The sequence below is a fragment of the Euprymna scolopes genome, chromosome 24 (genome assembly GCF_053919585.1).
Source record: "Euprymna scolopes isolate OS-2025 chromosome 24, ASM5391958v1, whole genome shotgun sequence".
Classification (NCBI taxonomy): Eukaryota; Metazoa; Mollusca; class Cephalopoda; order Sepiida; family Sepiolidae; genus Euprymna; species Euprymna scolopes.
In genome coordinates this window covers 62,548,631-62,573,270 of record NC_136505.1, presented here as the reverse complement: position 1 = coordinate 62,573,270, position 24,640 = coordinate 62,548,631, and the positions used below count along the sequence as shown (strand labels likewise).

The following is a 24,640-nucleotide window of genomic DNA, read 5'->3' as shown; positions in this document are numbered from 1 at the left end:
GATCGCTTTCTTTAAACACCAACTACGGGTGAAGATCAGATGTGATAGAAGGCTGCATCGCGCTGCATTTGACAGAAGATGGATACATGTAGCAAGTCTGTGTGTACGAAGAGGAGCCAAATTTGAATACGTGTTCCCCGCCTAGGTGTGGAACACACAGTTCCATAAAGTAAAATTAAACAAGTAGCCTCTCAGCTAGCTGAGTGTGTGTTCCATCCCTCTCCGATTAGGAAGCCTCCAAGATCCCCATCCCCTCTTACTTGCAATTTTTGTTTTAACCCCCTTCCTATAAATTTTACGCATCTTAGAGAGAAAGAAATACAAACTAACGCCCATCCCTTACCCACAAAATTCTTTTCTCCATTCACCCCCATCTAGAGGGCATCCCCACCTAGAGACTGACCCGCAGAAGTGAGGTTCCTTTTACAAACCTAGTGGAACGGCCAGTCTATCAACTAGACGGGGTTGGGAGGGTCCTACTAATCACCTTTTGTTTTTTCTTCCCCCGCCCTTGACACAAATGAATTATTGTACGATTTTATTGTTATCTTTTTTGTTTTTACACTTCAATAAAAAATGTTTTAAAAATTGGGAGTTAAGTAGGACATCCCCCAGTACGAAAGGGTGAATGCGGTATTATGGTGAAAGAAGATACTAGCTGGGAGAAACTTTTGATTTTGTTTAGTTCTGGAGTGACAAGGATGACCAACGACCCCCAACAATCCCCCGTTTTGAGTTGGCCATGTGCCTGAGTTTTTTGTTCATTGTTGATTTTGACTGTATTTTTAACATGAATAAAAGATTTAATATCTCAAAGTGTGGTATCTGTTTTGGCAGATACTGCAAGCAAAGACCATATGTGGGGGCGACCCTACATATAAAACCTTGGTCAATGTAGGAGAAACCCTTCATACCAATTGTCACTATCCAGCTCCCCTACTCCCCACGGAGTTGGTCCCCATTTCCCCTTCACTCCTCACTTTAAAAATCGGCCTTGTGCCTAATTTGATCGGTGGGGGAACAAATAAATACAGCTTTTCTTGGCGTTTTGGCCAAGATCAAAGTGTAGTATCTGTTCTTACTACATGCTGTACTTATGTTTGTAACTTTGTGATATAAAGTGGGGGATCACTTTTCTGTATTAATTTAATGTAAAATGATCACCCATACAACCAGTTAGTCTCAAAGCCATTCAAGTCATTCTCTAGATCATTCAAGTTGTTTTTGAAGGATTCCAGTTATTTTTTAAGCATTCAAGTCATTTTTAAGGTCCTTCAATTCATCCTTAAGTTCATGAAAGTCATTTCTAAGTCATTTACTTTTTATTTAAGTCCATTTTTCAGTCATTTTAGTTTATCTTTAAGAATTTCATGTCAATCCTACATTCACGCATTGTTAAATAAGAAAGTCAAATTTTATTGCCAACCAAAAAGCGATGTCATTTTAAAGAGTCTTTAAAAAACAAGGGAAATATCTCAACATAAAACTACTTGAGCAATCTACATGATTTTTGGAATGCAATATCTTGGTTCCGTCAGGAGTGCATACATCAAACAGATTTTTCTTCATTTATTTATCTAGAGAGAATTCTGGACAACCACCTTATCTTTAAGCTGTATTATCGGTTCTTGCTTTTTAATATTTTCCAAAAGAACTATTTGATCGCTCACCTTAATAAACGTAACTTTAGTAATTAATTGCTGGAACAAAATGCTAGAGCATGTAAAGAATTAGTGTAAATATTTTTTTATTTTTATTTTTTTTTTTGTTATTATTCACCAATTTCGTGTTAATGATAGTATTGTGTTACGTTGTCCGGAAACCAACACGTTGTAGCCTGAGTCACAAAGCAGACAAAGAATAGAAAAGGACTTCTGTTGTACAACGACATTTATTTCCTTATTGTTATGGCCATGACATCGTCCACGTGTTCATTCTAACAAGATCTCCTTTTTAAAGTCCCCCTCCCCCCCCCCCCCACCGGTGATGTCATTTTGCATGCAAATAGCCATCAGCACTGTGTTACAATTGTAGGGATGTGACTTTTCCTCCCCCTCTCTCTCTCTCTCTCTCTCTCTCTCTCTCTCTCTTTCTTTTTCTTTTTTTTCCCCCCAAATATGAAAAAGCCGATTCTTGCTAAATCACTAGAGCCTTACTTCCTGATATTTTATTTCTCTTTTTCTTGTTTTATCTTTCTTTCTCTTTCCATCTTGCCTTCCTTTTCCTTCTTATGGCAATTCTCTTTGCTGAAAACTGAGGTTATTTCAAAAAAATTCATGAAGGTGATTGTTTCATCAAAGAATGACTTCCTGTCTCCTGCCTCTTTTTTTTCTTTTTTATTAAGCCATATTCATAAAACCATCTATAAATATAAAAGCGAAAATGTATGTATGTGTGTTCGCTTATTCTGTGTGTCTACAAAAGGTACCCCTCGCTAGTCTATAATATAAATCTCACCTGTCTGTTTAAATGTTTGTATGTCTGTCTAAAACTTTCGACATAGGCGACAGATTTTCACAAGATCGGTATCGTTTGAAGCTCGACCCTTCGAACGACATTTATTGAAAAATTGGCTAAAAACATTAATTCCTTCACCCCAAACTGGGCACTTTTCTACGAGATGGGGTCGCTTTTTTCGCAGATATTTTCAAAAGTCATCGTCTCTTTTCAGTTGACTAGCCTTAATTTAAATCTTCGCCACTTACGGTTTGGCGATGGACACAACAGTAAAGACATCACATTTTTTATTTACGTTCTTTTCCTCCTTCGCGGTATGGGTTTCGACTCCCCACCCCCTTGTACAAAACGGCCAAATTTAAGATGAAGGAATTAATGTTTTGGGCCAATTTTTCGATATTTATTGTCTGAGACGTCGAACTTCAAAATGATATCGATCTCATTAGGATCCGTCACGTCTGTTGAAAGTTTTAGTGGGATATACATACATACATACATACATACATACATTTAAACAGACAGGTGAGATTTATATTATAGATTGCATTTGGAGGTTTTTCTCTTAATTTTCATTTAGTTGAAACTAATTAGAGGTTATTTAGGAGCAAATTATAGTATATGTTCGGATACTGTACTTGATCTTTTTTTGTCCTCGATCGGTGTAAGAAATCCTTCTCGACTGAGGCAACTTTTATTTTTGTCCCACTAATCCAGAGTATCCATTTTTGAGGAGCTAAATTTTCTCCACATTAAAAAAAAAATTTTTGAAAAAAACTTAGGTCTAACTATAGGAGGGAGTTGCAGATAAATAGGGATGATAAATGAAACTAAATTGCGGCATATAGATGCAGTTGTAAATAAATTTACGTGTGGTTGGTTAAAGATGGTTCCTATTTTTATTTACCAAGATTTATCTTTTTTTATAAATTATGTCTTTTGCTTTGACTTAATTTTAATTTATATTGGTTTTTTGGGGGGTTTTTTTTTGTAATTTCTTTATTTTTTATTTCTTTATTTTACGTCGTTTTTTTTTTATTTGATTTTGTTTTTTTTGGGGGGGGGTACACGGCTATATTTTCCGGTTTGATTTTTTTACTTGTTTTTTTTTTAATTTGAGTTTTTTTTTCTTATTGTTTCAATTTTTTTATCATAATATAATACATATTGAAACATAAATACATAAATAACAACATTTATCCTTTATAATTATTATAAACAAATATATGTACATAAGATTGTGTGTATATTTTCATATGCTCCCATATGTAGAATCCGACACACATTTTAAGGGTGATGACACCTAACATTTAGGAAAATTCTTCATTGTAAATATCTGAATTTGCTATTGTGAAAAACAATTACCGAAAAAAATAATGTGTATGTGTGGGCATGTAGGTATATATATATATATATATATATACAGTTGTGCCCGATATTATTCATACCTCCCCTTGAAAATTGAGTTTATTAGGTGTAACTTTGTTAGAATTTATTGTTTACGTCCATATTGATACATATTCTTAATAAACCTCTTCTGATCATTTTCGTCATCTTAAAATCTCGGGATACTTGTAATAAAAGAAATATACAGCTATTTATAAAATCTGCAATGTTCAAAATTAATCATACCCCTTTATTTTTTCAGTATTAATCGAGTTTCTGACTGTTTGTTTCCTGTTTGATTCTTATTTTGAATGCTTTTATACAACCTTTGATTAATTTCATTTCGTTTTTTTGCATTTTATCAGAAATTAAAATGATATCAACTGAAAACCAATAAAAGAATAAAAATTATTAGAATGGGGAAGAAAAAAGAGCTTAGTAATGATCTTAGGACTAAAATTGCGAATTCACATAAGGATGGTTTAGGTTAAAAGTCAATTTCCAAGAAATTTGAGGTCCCTACAGCAACAGTACAGAGCATCATCAAAAAATTCCAGAGCCACCACACAACAAACAACTTGATTGGTAGAGGAAGGAAAAGGAAACTGTCTGCTAGAGCCACCAGGAATATTGTAAGAAGTGTTAATGCAAATCCAACCACCACTACTAAGGACATTTTAGAAAATCTGGAGTCTTCTGGCATAAAAATATCAAGGCAAACATTGCAAAGGACTCTGCATGAAAATGGTCTGAAAGGAAGAAGACCAAGAAGGACTCCATTGCACACCGGAAAACACCTTGCAGCACGTCTAAAGTTTACTAGGAACCATGTGAATTCTCCAGAGTCCGTTTTCTCAAGTATTTTGTGGACTCACGAAACAAAAATTGAATTGTTTGGCCATATGGATGCTTCTTACGTTTGGAGGAAGAAAGGAAAAGCTTACAACCCAAAGAACACCATACCCACGGTGAAACATGGTGGTGGTAGCCTAATGTTTTGGGGCTCCTTTTCGGCTAGTGGTCCAGGTAGTTTGGTCAAGATAGATGGAACCATGAAGAAGGAGCAATATTTGGAGATACTCCAGAAAAAACATTAGACAGGATGCGGAGAAGCTCCATTTAGGACCAAACTGGGTCCTTCAACAGGATAATGATCCAAAACATACTGCCAAAATAGTCAAGAAATGGTTTGAGGATAATCAAATTAATGTTTTGGAATGGCCTAGCCAGAGTCCCGACCTGAACCCTATCGAAAACCTCTGGCACATATTGAAAACTGAGGTTAAAAAGCGGAAACCTAGAAATTTGAGGGATTTGGAGAACTACTGCATTGAAGAATGGTCAAAAATCAGTGTTGATGCTTGTAAAAACCTTGTTGATAAATATCCAAAACGGTTACAGGCAGTTATTAAGAATAAAGGGCATGCTATTGACTATTAGTAAGAGAGGTATGAATAATTTTGAACTAGTGCCATTATTGTTTTTCTTTGTATAATGTTTCAAACTTGCATAATTTATTTATTTGTTGAGTTTAAATTAAATGCTTATGCTTGATTTATTGTTTGAAATCCCTTTAATATTGTCTACCTTCTGGTTTGAGCAATAATCTTATAGAAATCTCAAAGATCCGAGGGGTATGAATAATATCGGGCACAAGTGTATATATATATATAGTATAAATCCCACCTGTCTGTTTAAATGTATGTATGTTTACCTAAAACTTTCGACAGAGGCGACCAATTTATAGGAGATTGGTGTCATTTTGAAGCTTGACCTTTCGGACGACAAATATAAAAAAATTGGCTAAAAACATTAATCCATTCACCCTCAACTGAGCACTTTTCTACAGGGAGAGCTCGCTTTGTTCACCAATATTTTCAAAAGTCATCCTTTCTTTTCAGTTGATTGGCTTAATTTAAACCTTCGCCACTTCCGGTTTGGCAAACGTCACTTTTTTTTTTTTTTACATTCTTTTCCTCCTTCGCAGTATGGGTTCGAGTATGCCTGCTTACAACTTTATCTTTTCTTTTCTTTTTTTTTTCCGTTTGTGAAAGAAGAGCGTTATATATATATATTTTTTTTTTTTACTTTTCAATGCATTAGCATTGATCTCAACCAGCAAAAAAAAAGAAAAAACAAGGTGCAATAATAAATTAGAAACTGAAACAAATGTGTTGAATGGTAAAAATTATATTAATAGTTTTCACAATTATGGCAAATTCAGATATTTAAAAAAATACAACCTTCTTCTTCTAACAAAAGCTAAAAATAATTCATGTGAACTCTTTCGGACATTGTTTGCAAGGAATGAACGTTGGTCCAAAATACAAATTTCCAGTTTTTTTGTTGTTTTTTTTTTTTCGCCTTTCATTTTAATTTCAGTACTTTTTTGTGAACATAGCGTTTAATATGAAAAAATTCTATCACATGTACATACATAAGTAACTTTTTCTGTGTGGGCGTATATTAGTCCACTAAACTCTTGTCAATTTTTGGTCTACAGACTTGAAACTTGATATATAGGAGATTTGGATTTGTGAGACAAATTCGATTTGGCTTTAGCAGGTAAAATAGCTGCTAAAGGGTCAAAATAAAATTTGAAAAAATGTTCTTTCTTGTGCACATGCACAAATATACATTTATACGTTAAATTCTGTTAAATTTTAATGTTTTCTTATTCGTCTGATGATAGCATCAATTAAAAGTCAAATATGAACAGGTAAAATTATAGAGGAATAAAAGGCAAATGAAATGAAGTATAGGTTGTTTAAACAATTACATTCAATTTAGCTTAACTTTGCGGTTTTTGTAAAAATGTCAGGTGTGAACTTTCTTTTTGGCACCACTATCTATCTATATATATATTTATATTTTGTGTACAGAAAGTTGTTATTTGAGACAGATCATTCGTGCCGTCGGTTTCAAGCCCGATAATAAAGCCTGTTTAAGGTATCCTTATCAAGCTCTCTTCAGCCAATATTCGTCCCCGACGGTACCAATGATCTGTCTCAACTAACAACTTTCTGTACACAAAATATAAATACGCTCTTAAAATTTGGATTTTCCTTTTAATTGAGCACTCTGCTGGAATTCTTTTTCCAAAAAAAACTAATTATATATATATATATATATATATGCAACTTTGTGTGTGAGTTCGTTCCTTATAGACTCCAAAACAGCTGGACAGATTTTCTTTAAAATTTAAAGACCTGTAGTGTATAAGTAGCAATACCAGAAACTTTAACTTTCAGCGCTGGACAGGGTGCACACTGCTACTTAATTTGACACTCATAGTCTTTAAATGAGTAATGAGTACATTTCTCCTACGCCACCCAAATAAAATTTATATAACTGGATTCACAATAAAATTTACTTTAAAATGATATTTTAATGTTTTTGTTATGGTTTGTATATTCGAAGAAATCGCTATACGACTATTAACAACGAAACATGCCAGCATAGCATGCCTTCTGGCAGTAGATCACTTTTTGCAAATAAGCAGTCGATGTGTGTTCACATAAATACTCGAAGGGGAAGTTGTACCCATTGACGATATTTGTAGTTTTTTTTTTTTTTTATTTTATAGCTAATCAGAGAAAAGAATTGTCTTTACTACGGAATTTGAACACAACACTCTTTCCAGTAAAAAGTTAGAATATCCCAAACTTGACGCTTTGTAGTACAAGAATAAGTAAAGATAGAAACTGTGTTCAAACGCTATTTAATAATGAATATATTACTTTCTTTTGTCCTAAAATTTGAAAAGAATTGGGTAAAAACTTATGCACGAGTCGATAGAAATAGTGACAACTGCATATAAATATGAGAATTGTTATGAGTCGTGACACGCACACATTTAATCTATCAACAAAGTGTTTGTCAACTAACTTAGAAACATAAGTATTCATTTTATTTTTGTTAATAAGAAAACAAGTTTTAATTATGGATAGAAAAAGAATATTTAAAAAAATATATAAATTCTTTGAAAAAGAATAATCGACAATGAACATTATTTTTTTTTTTGTTTTTTTTTTTTTTTGTTGTTCTTGGTTTTGGAGTCGCAAATAAAATATCTCAAAGTTAACACTTTCTAGTACAAGGATAAGTAAAGATAGAAACTGTTCAAATGCTATTTAATAGCAAATATATTAATTTCATTTGTCCTAAAATTTGAAAAGTATTGGATAAAAACTTATGCACAAGTCGAGAGAAATAGTGACAACTGCATATAAATATGAGAGTTGTGCGTCATGACACGCACAAAAAATTTGTAAACAAAGTGTTTGTCAACTAACTTACAAACATAAAGTATTCATTCTATTTTTATTATTAAGAAAACATAAGTTTTTAATTATGGAAAGGAAAAGAATATTTTTTTTTTTAAATAAATCGGAAAAGAATAACCGACAATGATCATGCTTTTAAAGGAGTTAAAAAACCATTTATCCAGTTAAGTAAAAGAATAACTTTTATTGGGTTTGTTTTACAATCCACAGAGGTATGAAAAAGTGGTAAAAAAACAACAAATAAATGTTACGAAAGGCAAGTTACTCTTCTACTTACTTCGATAAATTTTTGGTGTTGTAAATGTTTATTCTTTTCAAAAAAAAAAACAAATAATGTTAAGCGTTACATGAGAACAAGAAAAGATAGCCGTGATGTCGCTTGAAGTCTCAACAATGACTTAAAAATAAAAAATTATACAAAATAGTTGTAGAAACTCACCTGATAATTGCCACGGTAACTTGAAGCCGTTAAAATGAAATTTAATTATCCTAATTAGTTAATGAGGGGAGGGGGGTGATCTATAGATTTTAGTTTTACTGGTAGTTTAAAATCAATAAATATTTGTTTCATTATTACTACTAGTAGTGGAAGAACCAGCAGTGGAAGATTTTGTTTTAAACAAAATCAAATAAGATAATTAAAGGAATTGTTTTTTTGCATCAGAAAATATGCACAAATTTTTCAATACTAATACTCCAAAATGTTGGGGGTTTCCGATTCCTGATTCCGATTAGTCATCCCAACACTAATTAATATCAGAACATTCAAAATTACAGACTCTTCTAATGAAGTACAAATTTTGTACGTTAAGAAATCATGCCATACACTTTTGTTTAGCTTCAGTTTTACAATATTACCTCAAGGTTTGCAAAGAAGTTGTTGTCATCAAGAGTTCTCTTTTTATTAACGTGCAGGGTGGGAGCATCATCCACACTGGTGAGTCCCTGTCCAGGTAGCTGCACGCATGACAGATCCTACTTCCAAATGCAAACAGTCCCAGAAAAGAGTCTATTAGAGCAAAGAGCCTTCCAGCATTTTGGAACCTCTACAGTGAAGAGGTGTGATTTTACATTTTGTCAGGAGTATATACAAGTACATGGATGTAACATTGTTGTAGGAGCTTGGTAGGCAATATTAAACCTATAAATTAGAGATATTTTTCTTTTTTTTGGGGGGGGGTATTCAAAAAAGATGAGACTAGTTGTTGATGCATGGATTCGGATATGGCAAAAGTATTTCATGCATGAGTAAATAGTATGTGTTATATGGTATAATCAAAAGTAAATAGTATGTGTTATATGGTATAATCAAAAGTAAATAGAATGTGTTATATGGTATAATCAAAAGTAAATAGAATGTGTTATATGGTATAATCAAAAGTAAATAGAATGTGTTATATGGTATAATCAAAAGTAAATAGTATGTGTTATATGGTATAATCAAAAGTAAATAGTATGTGTTATATGGTATAATCAAAAGTAAATAGTATGTGTTATATGGTATAATCAAAAGTAAATAGTATGTGTTATATGGTATAATCAAAAGTAAATAGTATGTGTTATATGGTATAATCAAAAGTAAATAGTATATGTTATATGGTATAATCAAAAGTAAATAGTATGTGTTATATGGTATAATCAAAAGTAAATAGTATGTGTTATATGGTATAATCAAAAGTAAATAGTATGTGTTATATGGTATAATCAAAAGTAAATAGTATGTGTTATATGGTATAATCAAAAGTAAATAGTATGTGTTATATGGTATAATCAAAAGTAAATAGAATGTGTTATATGGTATAATCAAAAGTAAATAGAATGTGTTATATGGTATAATCAAAAGTAAATAGAATGTGTTATATGGTATAATCAAAAGTAAATAGTATGTGTTATATGGTATAATCAAAAGTAAATAGTATGTGTTATATGGTATAATCAAAAGTAAATAGTATGTGTTATATGGTATAATCAAAAGTAAATAGTATGTGTTATATGGTATAATCAAAAGTAAATAGTATGTGTTATATGGTATAATCAAAAGTAAATAGTATGTGTTATATGGTATAATCAAAAGTAAATAGTATATGTTATATGGTATAATCAAAAGTAAATAGTATGTGTTATATGGTATAATCAAAAGTAAATAGTATGTGTTATATGATATAATCAAAAGTAAATAGTATGTGTTATATGGTATAATCAAAAGTAAATAGTATGTGTTATATGGTATAATCAAAAGTAAATAGTATGTGTTATATGGTATAATCAAAAGTAAATAGTATGTGTTATATGGTATAATCAAAAGTAAATAGTATGTGTTATATGGTATAATCAAAAGTAAATAGTATGTGTTATATGGTATAATCAAAAGTAAATAGAATGTGTTATATGGTATAATCAAAAGTAAATAGAATGTGTTATATGGTATAATCAAAAGTAAATAGAATGTGTTATATGGTATAATCAAAAGTAAATAGTATGTGTTATATGGTATAATCAAAAGTAAATGGAATGTGTTATATGGTATAATCAAAAGTAAATAGTATGTGTTATATGGTATAATCAAAAGTAAATGGAATGTGTTATATGGTATAATCAAAAGTAAATAGTATGTGTTATATGGTATAATCAAAAGTAAATAGAATGTGTTATATGGTATAATCGAAAGTAAATAGAATGTGTTATATGGTATAATCAAAAGTACATAGAATGTGTTATATGGTATAATCAAAAGTACATAGAATGTGTTATATGGTATAATCAAAAGTAAATAGAATGTGTTATATGGTATAATCAAAAGTAAATAGAATGTGTTATATGGTATAATCAAAAGTAAATAGAATGTGTTATATGGTATAATAAAAAGTAAATAGTATGTGTTATATGGTATAATCAAAAGTAAATAGTATGTGTTATCTCTATATAAATAAAATGAACTCATTTTTTCCCGTCTGATTTTGACATTAATAGGATTAAAAATCAAGATATTTCATGCAAATATAATATGCACAAACGGCAGAACAATATCTGAGGTGTGTTATAGGCTTATTATTTCTCAAATTCCTCGATAATCTTAGATTTCTATACTTTTTCTGCTGAGAAGTCACGGCCAAAATCGGTTAAGATCAATGGAAGTGGTAAAATATTTTCTCTCTAATAAATTCCTCCTCCCCCTGCCACCACTTAACACCGTTTGGGGATCGTTCACAAGGAACAGTTGAGAAGAGAACACCGGTTTGGCTTCGTAGTTCTTTCATGTGAAGTTATTTAAAATCACTAAACTAAGCTGCAGTGCTCTGTGGCGTAGTGGTTAGCGTGCTGGACAATTCACATTATATTTTCACGTTTGCGCTGACCTACCGTAGTCGTTTTTTTTTGTTTTTTTTTCCTAAACAACTGGAATGGACTTTCCTTGGTGGCCGAACTGTTAACGTTGCAGATGTTTTTTTTTTGTTTTTTTTTCCACACTTTATTTTCCTACTTTTACTCATGACTTCAGGTTTGATCCTTCCTACTTACCTACCATAACATTTTTTAAAACTCCCCCCCCCCCGTCCTGGAAACAAACACTCGGGCAACGCCGGGTACCCCCGCTAGTATGGTATAATCCAAAGTAAATAGTATGTGTTATATGGCATAATCAAAAGTAAATAGAATGTGTTATATGGCATAATCAAAAGTAAATAGAATGTGTTATATGGTATAATCAAAAGTAAATAGAATGTGTTATATGGTATAATCAAAAGTAAATAGAATGTGTTATATGGTATAATCAAAAGTAAATAGAATGTGTTATATGGCATAATCAAAAGTAAATAGTATGTGTTATATGGTATAATCAAAAGTAAATAGAATGTGTTATATGGTATAATCAAAAGTAAATAGAATGTGTTATATGGTATAATCAAAAGTAAATAGAATGTGTTATATGGTATAATCAAAAGTAAATAGAATGTGTTATATGGTATAATCAAAAGTAAATAGTATGTGTTATATGGTATAATCAAAAGTAAATAGAATGTGTTATATGGTATAATCAAAAGTAAATAGTATGTGTTATATGGTATAATCAAAAGTAAATAGAATGTGTTATATGGTATAATCAAAAGTAAATAGAATGTGTTATATGGTATAATCAAAAGTAAATAGAATATGTTATATGGCATAATCAAAAGTAAATAGTATGTGTTATATGGCATAATCAAAAGTAAATAGAATGTGTTATATGGTATAATCAAAAGTAAATAGAATGTTTTATATGGTATAATCAAAAGTAAATAGTATGTGTTATATGGTATAATCAAAAGTAAATAGAATGTTTTATATGGTATAATCAAAAGTAAATAGAATGTGTTATATGGAATAATCAAAAGTAAATAGAATGTGTTATATGGTATAATCAAAAGTAAATAGAATGTGTTATATGGCATAATCAAAAGTAAATAGTATGTGTTATATGGTATAATCAAAAGTAAATAGAATGTGTTATATGGTATAATCAAAAGTAAATAGAATGTGTTATATGGTATAATCAAAAGTAAATAGAATGTTTTATATGGTATAATCAAAAGTAAATAGTATATGTTATATGGTATAATCAAAAGTAAATAGAATGTGTTATATGGTATAATCAAAAGTAAATAGTATGTGTTATATGGTATAATCAAAAGTAAATAGAATGTGTTATATGGTATAATCAAAAGTAAATAGAATGTTTTATATGGCATAATCAAAAGTAAATAGAATGTTTTATATGGTATAATCAAAAGTAAATAGTATGTGTTATATGGTATAATCAAAAGTAAATAGAATGTGTTATATGGTATAATCAAAAGTAAATAGAATGTGTTATATGGTATAATCAAAAGTAAATAGTATGTGTTATATGGTATAATCAAAAGTAAATAGAATGTGTTATATGGTATAATCAAAAGTAAATAGAATGTGTTATATGGCATAATCAAAAGTAAATAGAATGTGTTATATGGTATAATCAAAAGTAAATAGAATGTGTTATATGGTATAATCAAAAGTAAATAGAATGTGTTATATGGTATAATCAAAAGTAAATAGAATGTGTTATATGGTATAATCAAAAGTAAATAGTATGTGTTATATGGTATAATCAAAAGTAAATAGTATGTGTTATATGGTATAATCAAAAGTAAATAGAATGTGTTATATGGTATAATCAAAAGTAAATAGAATGTGTTATATGGCATAATCAAAAGTAAATAGTATGTGTTATATGGTATAATCAAAAGTAAATAGAATGTGTTATATGGTATAATCAAAAGTAAATAGAATGTTTTATATGGTATAATCAAAAGTAAATAGAATGTTTTATATGGTATAATCAAAAGTAAATAGTATGTGTTATATGGTATAATCAAAAGTAAATAGAATGTGTTATATGGTATAATCAAAAGTAAATAGCATGTGTTATATGGTATAATCAAAAGTAAATAGTATGTGTTATATGGTATAATCAAAAGTAAATAGAATGTGTTATATGGTATAATCAAAAGTAAATAGAATGTTTTATATGGTATAATCAAAAGTAAATAGTATGTGTTATATGGTATAATCAAAAGTAAATAGAATATGTTATATGGTATAATCAAAAGTAAATAGAATATGTTATATGGTATAATCAAAAGTAAATAGAATGTTTTATATGGTATAATCAAAAGTAAATAGAATGTTTTATATGGTATAATCAAAAGTAAATAGTATGTGTTATATAGTATACTCAAAAGTAAATAGAATATGTTATATGGCATAATCAAAAGTAAATAGTATGTGTTATATGGTATAATCAAAAGTAAATAGAATGTGTTATATGGTATAATCAAAAGTAAATAGAATCTTTTATATGGTATAATCAGAAGTAAATAGAATGTTTTATATGGTATAATCAAAAGTAAATAGAATGTGTTATATGGTATAATCAAAAGTAAATAGAATGTGTTATATGGTATAATCAAAAGTAAATAGAATGTTTTATATGGTATAATCAAAAGTAAATAGAATGTGTTATATGGTATAATCAAAAGTAAATAGAATGTTTTATATGGTATAATCAAAAGTAAATAGAATGTGTTATATGGTATAATCAAAAGTAAATAGAATGTTTTATATGGCATAATCAAAAGTAAATAGTATGTGTTATATGGTATAATCAAAAGTAAATAGAATGTGTTATATGGTATAATCAAAAGTAAATAGTATGTGTTATATGGTATAATCAAAAGTAAATAGTATGTGTTATATGGCATAATCAAAAGTAAATAGAATGTGTTATATGGTATAATCAAAAGTAAATAGAATATGTTATATGGTATAATCAAAAGTAAATAGTATGTGTTATATGACATAATCAAAAGTAAATAGAATATGTTATATGGTATAATCAAAAGTAAATAGTATGTGTTATATGGTATAATCAAAAGTAAATAGTATGTGTTATATGGTATAATCAAAAGTAAATAGAATGTGTTATATGGTATAATCAAAAGTAAATAGAATATGTTATATGGCATAATCAAAAGTAAATAGTATGTGTTATATGGCATAATCAAAAGTAAATAGAATGTGTTATATGGTATAATCAAAAGTAAATAGAATGTTTTATATGGTATAATCAAAAGTAAATAGAATGTTTTATATGGTATAATCAAAAGTAAATAGAATGTGTTATATGGTATAATCAAAAGTAAATAGAATGTGTTATATGGTATAATCAAAAGTAAATAGAATGTGTTATATGGTATAATCAAAAGTAAATAGAATGTGTTATATGGCATAATCAAAAGTAAATAGAATGTGTTATATGGCATAATCAAAAGTAAATAGAATGTGTTATATGGCATAATCAAAAGTAAATAGAATGTGTTATATGGCATAATCAAAAGTAAATAGAATGTGTTATATGGCATAATCAAAAGTAAATAGAATGTGTTATATGGTATAATCAAAAGTAAATAGAATGTGTTATATGGTATAATCAAAAGTAAATAGAATGTTTTATATGGTATAATCAAAAGTAAATAGAATGTTTTATATGGTATAATCAAAAGTAAATAGAATGTGTTATATGGTATAATCAAAAGTAAATAGAATGTTTTATATGGCATAATCAAAAGTAAATAGTATGTGTTATATGGTATAATCAAATGTAAATAGAATGTGTTATATGGTATAATCAAAAGTAAATAGTATGTGTTATATGGTATAATCAAAAGTAAATAGTATGTGTTATATGGCATAATCAAAAGTAAATAGAATGTGTTATATGGTATAATCAAAAGTAAATAGTATGTGTTATATGGTATAATCAAAAGTAAATAGTATGTGTTATATGGCATAATCAAAAGTAAATAGAATGTGTTATATGGTATAATCAAAAGTAAATAGAATATGTTATATGGTATAATCAAAAGTAAATAGTATGTGTTATATGGCATAATCAAAAGTAAATAGAATGTGTTATATGGTATAATCAAAAGTAAATAGAATATGTTATATGGTATAATCAAAAGTAAATAGTATGTGTTATATGGCATAATCAAAAGTAAATAGAATGTGTTATATGGTATAATCAAAAGTAAATAGAATATGTTATATGGTATAATCAAAAGTAAATAGTATGTGTTATATGGCATAATCAAAAGTAAATAGAATATGTTATATGGCATAATCAAAAGTAAATAGAATATGTTATATGGTATAATCAAAAGTAAATAGTATGTGTTATATGGTATAATCAAAAGTAAATAGAATGTGTTATATGGCATAATCAAAAGTAAATAGAATGTGTTATATGGCATAATCAAAAGTAAATAGAATGTGTTATATGGTATAATCAAAAGTAAATAGAATGTGTTATATGGTATAATCAAAAGTAAATAGAATATGTTATATGGCATAATCAAAAGTAAATAGAATGTGTTATATGGCATAATCAAAAGTAAATAAAATGTGTTATATGGCATAATCAAAAGTAAATAGAATGTGTTATATGGTATAATCGAAAGTAAATAGAATGTGTTATATGGTATAATCAAAAGTAAATAGAATATGTTATATGGCATAATCAAAAGTAAATAGAATGTGTTATATGGCATAATCAAAAGTAAATAGAATGTGTTATATGGCATAATCAAAAGTAAATAGAATGTGTTATATGGTATAATCAAAAGTAAATAGAATGTGTTATATGGCATAATCAAAAGTAAATAGAATGTGTTATATGGCATAATCAAAAGTAAATAGAATGTGTTATATGGTATAATCAAAAGTAAATAGTATGTGTTATATGGTATAATCAAAAGTAAATAGAATGTGTTATATGGTATAATCAAAAGTAAATAGTATGTGTTATATGGTATAATCAAAAGTAAATCCGGGGTCGTTAGTATTCTCTGTTGGAGATTGTATCATTTTGTGTAGTTTTCGAATCCTTAAATATCCCAGAAATTTTACCTGCCACAATTCAAATTTAGATTCCGATCCGTCAAAGAAAAGATGATGGCTGGGCCCATAACCTGTTAAGTGTTGTGACATTATGTCGAACAAAGATGGTGGTGTAGTTCAGATCAGATCTTTACTGTAATTGGCAGTAACGAAGATGGCGGTCAAGAATCAAATGCGGTCCATGATGTATTTAGCGGCGAACTGATTGAATCCGGAATTCGACAATTTTTATACTAACTTTGTAATGTTTTCATTGGTTGTTTAGCACAGCCAGTGGTTATAAAAATGATTAGTGAATCCACTGGTCTCATACCCCAAATAGTAGTCAAAAACAGTTTACAAGTATATATTATATGGTATAATCAAAAGTAAACATGGCCCTGGGTATGACCTTAAACTATATCCAGTGGTGAGACCCCAGCCTGCAGGCTTTGGGGAGTGTGGAGCTATCCTTTAATTACCATTGCTCCCAGGTCCATTCTGACCTGGAGTGGTAATACCTGTTAGAGTCCCAACTATGGGTTAAATAGAAACCGACTTGAAAACAACAAATATATTCTATTAAAAAATCTTTCTTCAAAATCTTTGGATTCGGCATTAAATAACCCGAAAAGGGTTGATATGCCGTAAAACAAAAACAACCATGGTATAATCAAAAGTAAATAGTATATGTTATATCGTATAACAAGCAACAAAAAAATGTATCAATAAATGATCTGTTGCTTTTGCAGTTTATGGACCCTTCTATTTTTTTAGATAGAATTTTCAAGTTAAATTCAATTATCATAGTATCTTTGGTTTATTTAATTGTAAGGTTAAAGTACAGAAAGGTATAAAGCTCATGTTAAGAATTACTTTCTAAGTAAGAACACTATCATTTCAGCATGGTCCATAAACTGCATACGTACTAATTATATTGCCCGAGTTGGGCGATTTTAGAAGCCAGAAAGTAATTCCAAATTTATTTATTTGTTAAGATATTATTTCAAGGTAATTTCTGTTCAACTTTTTTTTTACAGCCATGCAGTGAGAAAAGAGTTGAAACATATTTTTTGTTTTCAAATTTTACCATTGTGATCTAAAAAGCAAACTGGGCTTTTTTGTGAATTTGTTAGTCTGGTTTGTTTCTAAGGTAAAGTGTAGAAACTAGTGATGAGACGATTACAATATTTTTGCTGATTCTGATACAATTATCGATTCTGATTATTTACCAATCTCTAAATTTAATTATAGAGTTGTCTTTTCCCCGATTACTGTAAAAATCATGTTAAATGTGCATTTTTTTTTTGGGGGGGGGGTTATGATATGTTGAAATAATTGATTAAAATAAAAACAAACCTTGGAGCAAAATTATTATTTATTTATATGTTTAACACGCATAGAGCTTCTAAACAAAAAAGGATTGGTATACGCAATGAGTAGAATATAATCACAAGAGTATATTTTTCCCAACACATATGTGCATACACTATCAAACTACTCTGTCATAAAATATGCTTAGATATATTTTAATTTATGCAGATTTCACATTTATTATATTGTACCCTATATATAGTTGTGATTTCAAGAGTTTTGATTTTTTTTTTATATGATTTAGGTGTCATCAGCTAGAATCAAAAGCAAAATCTTTAGCTTTCTAGTGGTATTCGCTTCCATCTAATCTCAGGACAAAACTTTACAAATTAAAGCATTTAAATGTATATTTGCGCATGCATAGAGGATACACATTAAATTTGATTTACTCTTGCCAAATTTCAATTTTTACGCTTCAGTAACTATTTTTAGCAGCTAAAAAAAACAAATTAAAGTTGCTTCCACAGGTCCGAATACCTTATATATCAAATTTCAAGTCTATAAATCAAAAATTGACGGATGAGTTTAGTAGAGACCATTCCCCACACACAGACAATGTCATATATATATATATATATATATATATACTAGGAGGTCGCCCAGTTGTAAAATATGCTTAAATATGGTATTCATGAAGAGTTCATATTTATTGTTGTAGAGCCAATTGATTATTATATTGTACCAAATATCTAGTAGCGATTTCAAGTTTTTTAAAATATAACTTGGATGCTATCATCTAGAATCAAAACCAAAACACAACTTTCTAGCCTTACTCGTTACAATTTGTACTATATTCTTAAGCATAATAACTTTTTCAAATTATGTTGTACAAGGTATAAATGTATATTTGTGCATGTGTAGCAGAGCCTTTTAAATTAAATTAAATTTTTTTCAATTTTGACCCCCAAGCAGCTATTCTTACCAGCTAAAGACCAAATCCAAATTTTTCTACCAATCTAAATCCCTAAGTCTGTAGACCAAAAATTGAAATGTGAGTTGAGGATAATTTACACTTTAACCAATTTGGTACACCCAAGTGGGAAGCGGTATATATATATTGTTTTAAAAAAGAAATATATATATATATATATATATATATATATATATATATATTTATTTATTTATATTTATTTATTTATTTATTTATACTAGCAGGCCTGTGTACCAGTGTTGCCCTGTGGAAGTATGAAACAAAGCCAGAACAGATTCAATGAAGGCCTCCTCCCCTGAAAACAAATTAAACTAAGATTGTCAGCCCTGACAAATAGCAGACACTGGCAGCTGTGGCCAAAATGAAATCATTTAGCTTCCATTGTCAGGTATTGTCTGGCAGTGGCAACTAGATGAAGTTATGGGCTGTTACTGTCATCACTGGGGGTTACTGATGATTAGTATTGGCTTGGGGCAATTACTTGTGGGTACTGGCAGATATGGTGGACATTGGCTGTCATTGATGGTATCAGTGTTGGCTTTCATTGGACTTCTCCAATTAGGTATCATTAAGTACTAGCATCCACTAAATGCCTGTGGTGGGAACTGATGGTTACTTGCAGTTAGTGCTATTTTTAGGTTTGTTACTTTCACTTATTAGAGGACACTGGCTACCTTTCCAATTGTCATTGTCAGTTCCTGGCATTCACTGCCGGTAATGACCAATATAAGCCTCCATTGGACTGCTCTGAAATTAAATTTTCAATGGCAAGTACTAGTGGTCTTTGGCATTTTTAGTTCTTTTAAGCGGTTACTTGCATTCAATCATGATTAGTGTTGATCTCCATTGGACTGCTCTGAAATGAAATGGCCTGTCTTCAATATTTGTGTACTGTCATCCAGTGGTGGGAACTGTTGGAACTGGCGATTAAGACGGTGCTTGACAGTGATTACTATCAGTTCTGGATGGGAGCAAGCTTTAGCAGGAACTGGCTGGTAAATCGCCTGTCTTCAACAGTTTTTATTCAATCAGTTCTTTTCACCTCAGGTGAAACTATGCACTCAGTCAAAAGAAGAGAAAGAGAAGGAAAAAAAATTTATTTTATAAAAAAACAAATTGATCTTTTTTTTTTTTTCATTATTTTTTTTTTTTTTTTCTTTGTGTTAAACTTTCTTGTCATTTTTGTATAACTAAAAAAAAATTATATTTTTTTTTAATCATTTTTCCAGAATTTTTCAATGTTTCTTTATTTTGGTTTAGCAAACTTTTACAACATACAATCATGCCTCGTAAAATTTTATTGTTTTGTCTTGTTTTTTATTGTTTTGTTTTTTTTGGCTTTTGTTTTTTTTTTTCAGAATTAACTGATTGCAAAGAAAAAAATAATTTTTAATTTATCTGTTTAATTGTCGGGCACTGTCATAGAGTGATGGGTACTATCATCCATGTTGGTCATTGCTTTTTTTAAGTTGGCTACTCTCACTTCATAGCACTGTCAAGTCCTGCTGTTTTGATGTGAGTCCTTGCAGGTATTGGGGTTTACCTATGGTCGCTGGCAAGCACTTGTGAGCACTGGCGGACACTCACTGCCTTAATAACTGTAGTTTACGGCCCATAATCATCGTTCAAAGGCGGACATGATCAATGTGGTGTTTTATTCCAAACCTGAACAAAGCAAGGAGCACCTTGTACTTATACAGAATATGGACCGTGCTAGTTGTTAGCTATGATAGTCAATTTAGATGTAATTGTATATGGTAGTGTTTGTCTATGAAAATGTTAATTGAAAGTCCCTAATAGTTAACAAAATTTCTCATTATTTCAGTACAATCTGCAAATTGCATAAGTAGGTATTTGTGAAGTGTTAAGCGAAATTTGACGGGGAAGGCGGGGGGGGGGGGGGCTTAAACATTAACAAAAAAATTGAATTAAAAATTAGAAAAGGCTGAAATAAGAATATTTCATTTAGTAAAATCAAATTGAAAGCAACACTGCTAAGTATTTATTCCGTTGGTTTAGTTTTACAAAAGTAAACAAATCTGAAGAGAAATCTTTCTAGACCGAGGTAAATATTGTTACAATGTGTTTGTTACAGAAAACGATAAGGTAGAAAAGCAATTATTACTGGAAACACTTTATCTGTGCCTAAACCTAAGTGCAGATTCTATGAACAAAGCTTATTTCTTCAAACTGCATGCCCGTGGAACTCTGTTCTGTTTGCCTGCTTTCCAACTGACTATAATATGGTTGTCTTCAAGTTCAATGTGAACAAGTTCCTGATGAGCCATCCCCTTACGTAATCCAATTTACCAAATTTTCACTAACTTTTACTTCGATATTTTCCGATTGACTTTAGTGCACTCATGAACCCTTATCCTTGAGTGGCTCCCTTTAAAAAAAAAGATTAATAAAAAAAAAAAAAAGAAAAGTTTTCAAAGACGATTAAGAGTTTCAAAGTTGGATTTATTGTGGAATAAAGTTGATCTGAAGAGAAAACCCTTTAGACTGAGGTAAATGTTAGTACAGTATGCTTGTTACGGAAAACGGAAAACGCAATGAGTCAAAATCGAGTTTTGATGAGAGAATAAGTTTCGAGTTTCCCATGTTGCCATTTGACATCTGTGGTTTGTTTGTTTAGTAAAACACACACACAATCTGTCTGTCTCCCTCTCTTTCTCCTTCTCTCTCTTTTGTTTTCTCTCTCTCTCTCTCCCTCTCGTTCTCTCTCTCTCTTTCATCAAAAGGCATAGCAGTAGTAGTAATTGAAATAAGACGATGACAAAAACAGAATTAGAATGACGTGCACATGCACGCACAGTCTTTCTTTCTCTCTCTCTAATAAAAACGTTTGCGGGAATGCTAATGTAACAATTATCTAGTTAAGTTATAAATCAATGAAAAAGTTGGTAAGTCCGTTCTATGATGTTTTTCATAATAGAATGAAAAGGTTAACTAATGGCATTGTTATTCTGAATGTTAAATTTAATTAGTTATCAGGGTCTGTCCGTGTAAGGTAGAATCGCATTCGAGCATGCACGCGAACTGTTGCTCCGATTCGTGCGGTTCCTCTCTTACTGGACAGGATAGACATGATTTCTTGCTGATGTTTACCAGGTTAAAAATAAAATCATCTAAGATATAAATTTATATGGAAATCTTTGAGGAATATATTGCAAAGTTGTAACTGTGATGCCAGTTGTAACTTATTTGTGTATTATTGATAGCGTGACACAAAATGAAAAAGGAATTGATGCCGTTTTTTAAGAAAATGGTCCTTTTTTTTTTTTTTTTTAAACCAATTATGTAAAATTAGCAGAGCCATCTGGTATTCTCTGGGACAAAAATGCAACATAACATCTATCCCTTTATATTTCTCCCTCCGCACCCCCTCTTTCTTCTTCGCCTAGCTCATTCCTCTCTCTGAACATACACAATTCAAGTTTGTGTAAGGGAAATAACTTTGTGAAAAAAAAAAATCAAAATTACTTTCCTTTAATTAGTGACTGGGAAATGTTAAAAGATGTGTATATGACTGGATAATATTAAATGATATAAATCGTCTTTTGACCTCCTAATATAATTAATCTTTTTTTCTTTTTTTTTTAAAGTATTATACATCCTACTTTATGGGTGTTTGTTGTGTATTTTCCAAGTTTTAGCTGGATGTACAGAAAGACATTTGCCCTTTATATAATAGATTTTTTTTTTCTTTAATTTTTTTTTTTTTTCAGAAAAATGGCCGCGATTTCAAGAAGTTGGAAAATATTCTTAACCCAGAAGAATTGTCAGCTACCTTGCCAAATATGACACTTGAACAACGCCACTTGTTTCTTGAGAATCAGTTTCAGGAATTTCTGGGGATGTATCAGCATATTGTGAAACGTTTGAATAATCTGAAAGAATTTTGAAATGATTTTCTTTGTTGGGAGAGTTGGAATAAGATACAAAAGAAGACATTGCACCAATTTCGATTTAGAATTTTTTTTTTTTTTAAGACAATTGTTTGTTCTTGTTCTTGTTCTTTAAATGTGTTATATTCAAACAATGTTATCAGCAGGACATTCTTGTTTGGATTTCTCCTTTGAAAGAATCTCAAAATGTCTTAGAAAGTTTTATTCAATGAATTCTTTTCACCCCAGGTGAAACTATGCACTCAGTCAAAAGAAGGAAAAAAATTCATTTTATAAAAAAAAAAAAAAAAAAATTCATCTTTTTTCTTTTTTTTTTACATTTTTTTTTTTTTTTTTGTTAAACTTTCTTGTCATTTTTCTATGACTAAATTGAATAAAAAAAAAATTTTTTAATCATTTTTCCAGAATTTTCAATTTTTCTTTATTTTGGTTAAGCAAACATGTACGACATAAAGTCATGCCTCTTAAAATTTTATTGTTTGGTCTTTTTTTTTTTTTTTTTTCAGAATTAACTGATTGCAAAAATAAATAATTTTTAATTTATCTGTTTAATGTTTTCCATGTAAATTAAACATTGTAATTAGAGCTCTGACTGGCCCCTCCTCTTATCTTCTCGAACCCCTTCACCTCTAACTAGATTCTGGCTTTTATCAGTGGTCACCATTTGATCAGCCAGCAGTTGACTATTCGATATCCACCGAAGAGAACGGCTAGACAGCGTCTATTCAAGAAAGGTGTATCTGGAACCCATCTACAGGGTGAAACGATAAAATTGTCACCCTAAAGAAAACAACACTACAGCTTCATTTTAAAATTTTTATTGAAAAAATTAATTCAGGTTAGTTAATTATGTAGTAGAGCTGCTATCTATTCAATGTAACTGCCTTCACTGCCTCGATACGGGTCTGGAACCAGGAACATGCCTTTTCCACAAGCGTATGGCGGTAATCAGGCTGACTTTGGTGTTGTGAGAGGTCATCTTTGTGATCTTCTCGACATATGACCAAACGAAGTAGTCCTGCGGGTTCAGGGCGGGGGAGGAGGGCCAGTAAGAGAAGGGTACAAAATCATAGCACCTCTGATGCCTAGCCTGGGTCTCTTTGGACTTGTGGATAGGCACCAAATTTTGTTGCTTCACCCAGGGTCTGCCAGTGGCCACCTGGTTTCACCAAAGGATCACCACACTCTTCAGCAAATCCAGGTACACTTTGGTGTTGATTTTCAAGCTGACTTCGAAGATGTGAAGTGCCATGATGTGACCCTCGTTTGAAACCATACCAAAGATCATAACCATGGCCGGAAACTTTGTTGAACTGTGCACTCAAGCATTGAACTGTCCAGATTTGCATTTTGAGGGTGATGGCAATGGTCCTGTTGTCATAATTTGGATCAGTAGAAAGCATGAGTTGCACCAGTAGCACATTTCCAATCTCGCTCGTTGAACATTGTGACACTTTCAGACATGATAGAAGGCGCCTATCGCTCTTGAGATTTGTACACAACTGGCCAACTAATAGATGGTCTGCAACAAAAAAGAAAACCGGTTTTCATCAAACGGAAATGGAATCATGTCGTCTTTTCTAGGGCAACGATTTTATCGTTCCAGGATATAGGTACATTACTTATCTCACATAGATTTGTTTTAGCATGATTCGTGTTTAATGAGGTATTTATTTTACTTCAAATAAAGAAAACATCTCTTAGGTGGCCAGACTTCAACCATTTTTTTCTCTTTAGTCACGCATCTATTGTCTGCAACGTCTGCTGTTCATATGCATCAGCAAAACATGCAACCCAGTGCATGTTTATACATGTTTACTACTTTGAATTTAGTGCTTGTCAAA

The 24,640-nt window shown here is 30.3% G+C and overlaps 1 protein-coding gene and 1 pseudogene across 1 annotated transcript in view; both read left to right on the top strand.

Annotated features, from left to right (window-relative positions):
- Positions 1-23,197, top strand: part of LOC145246746 (histone acetyltransferase type B catalytic subunit-like) — a 142,807-nt gene extending 119,610 nt beyond the window's left edge. The window contains exon 11 of the mRNA XM_080108513.1: positions 22,617-23,197. Coding sequence (XP_079964639.1) covers positions 22,617-22,793 — 177 coding nt within the window. The 3' untranslated portion in view covers positions 22,794-23,197. The remainder of the gene's footprint in view (positions 1-22,616) is intronic.
- On the top strand, positions 1,033-1,169 carry LOC145247009 (U2 spliceosomal RNA; annotated as a pseudogene).
- Positions 23,198-24,640: the final 1,443 nt, after the last annotated feature.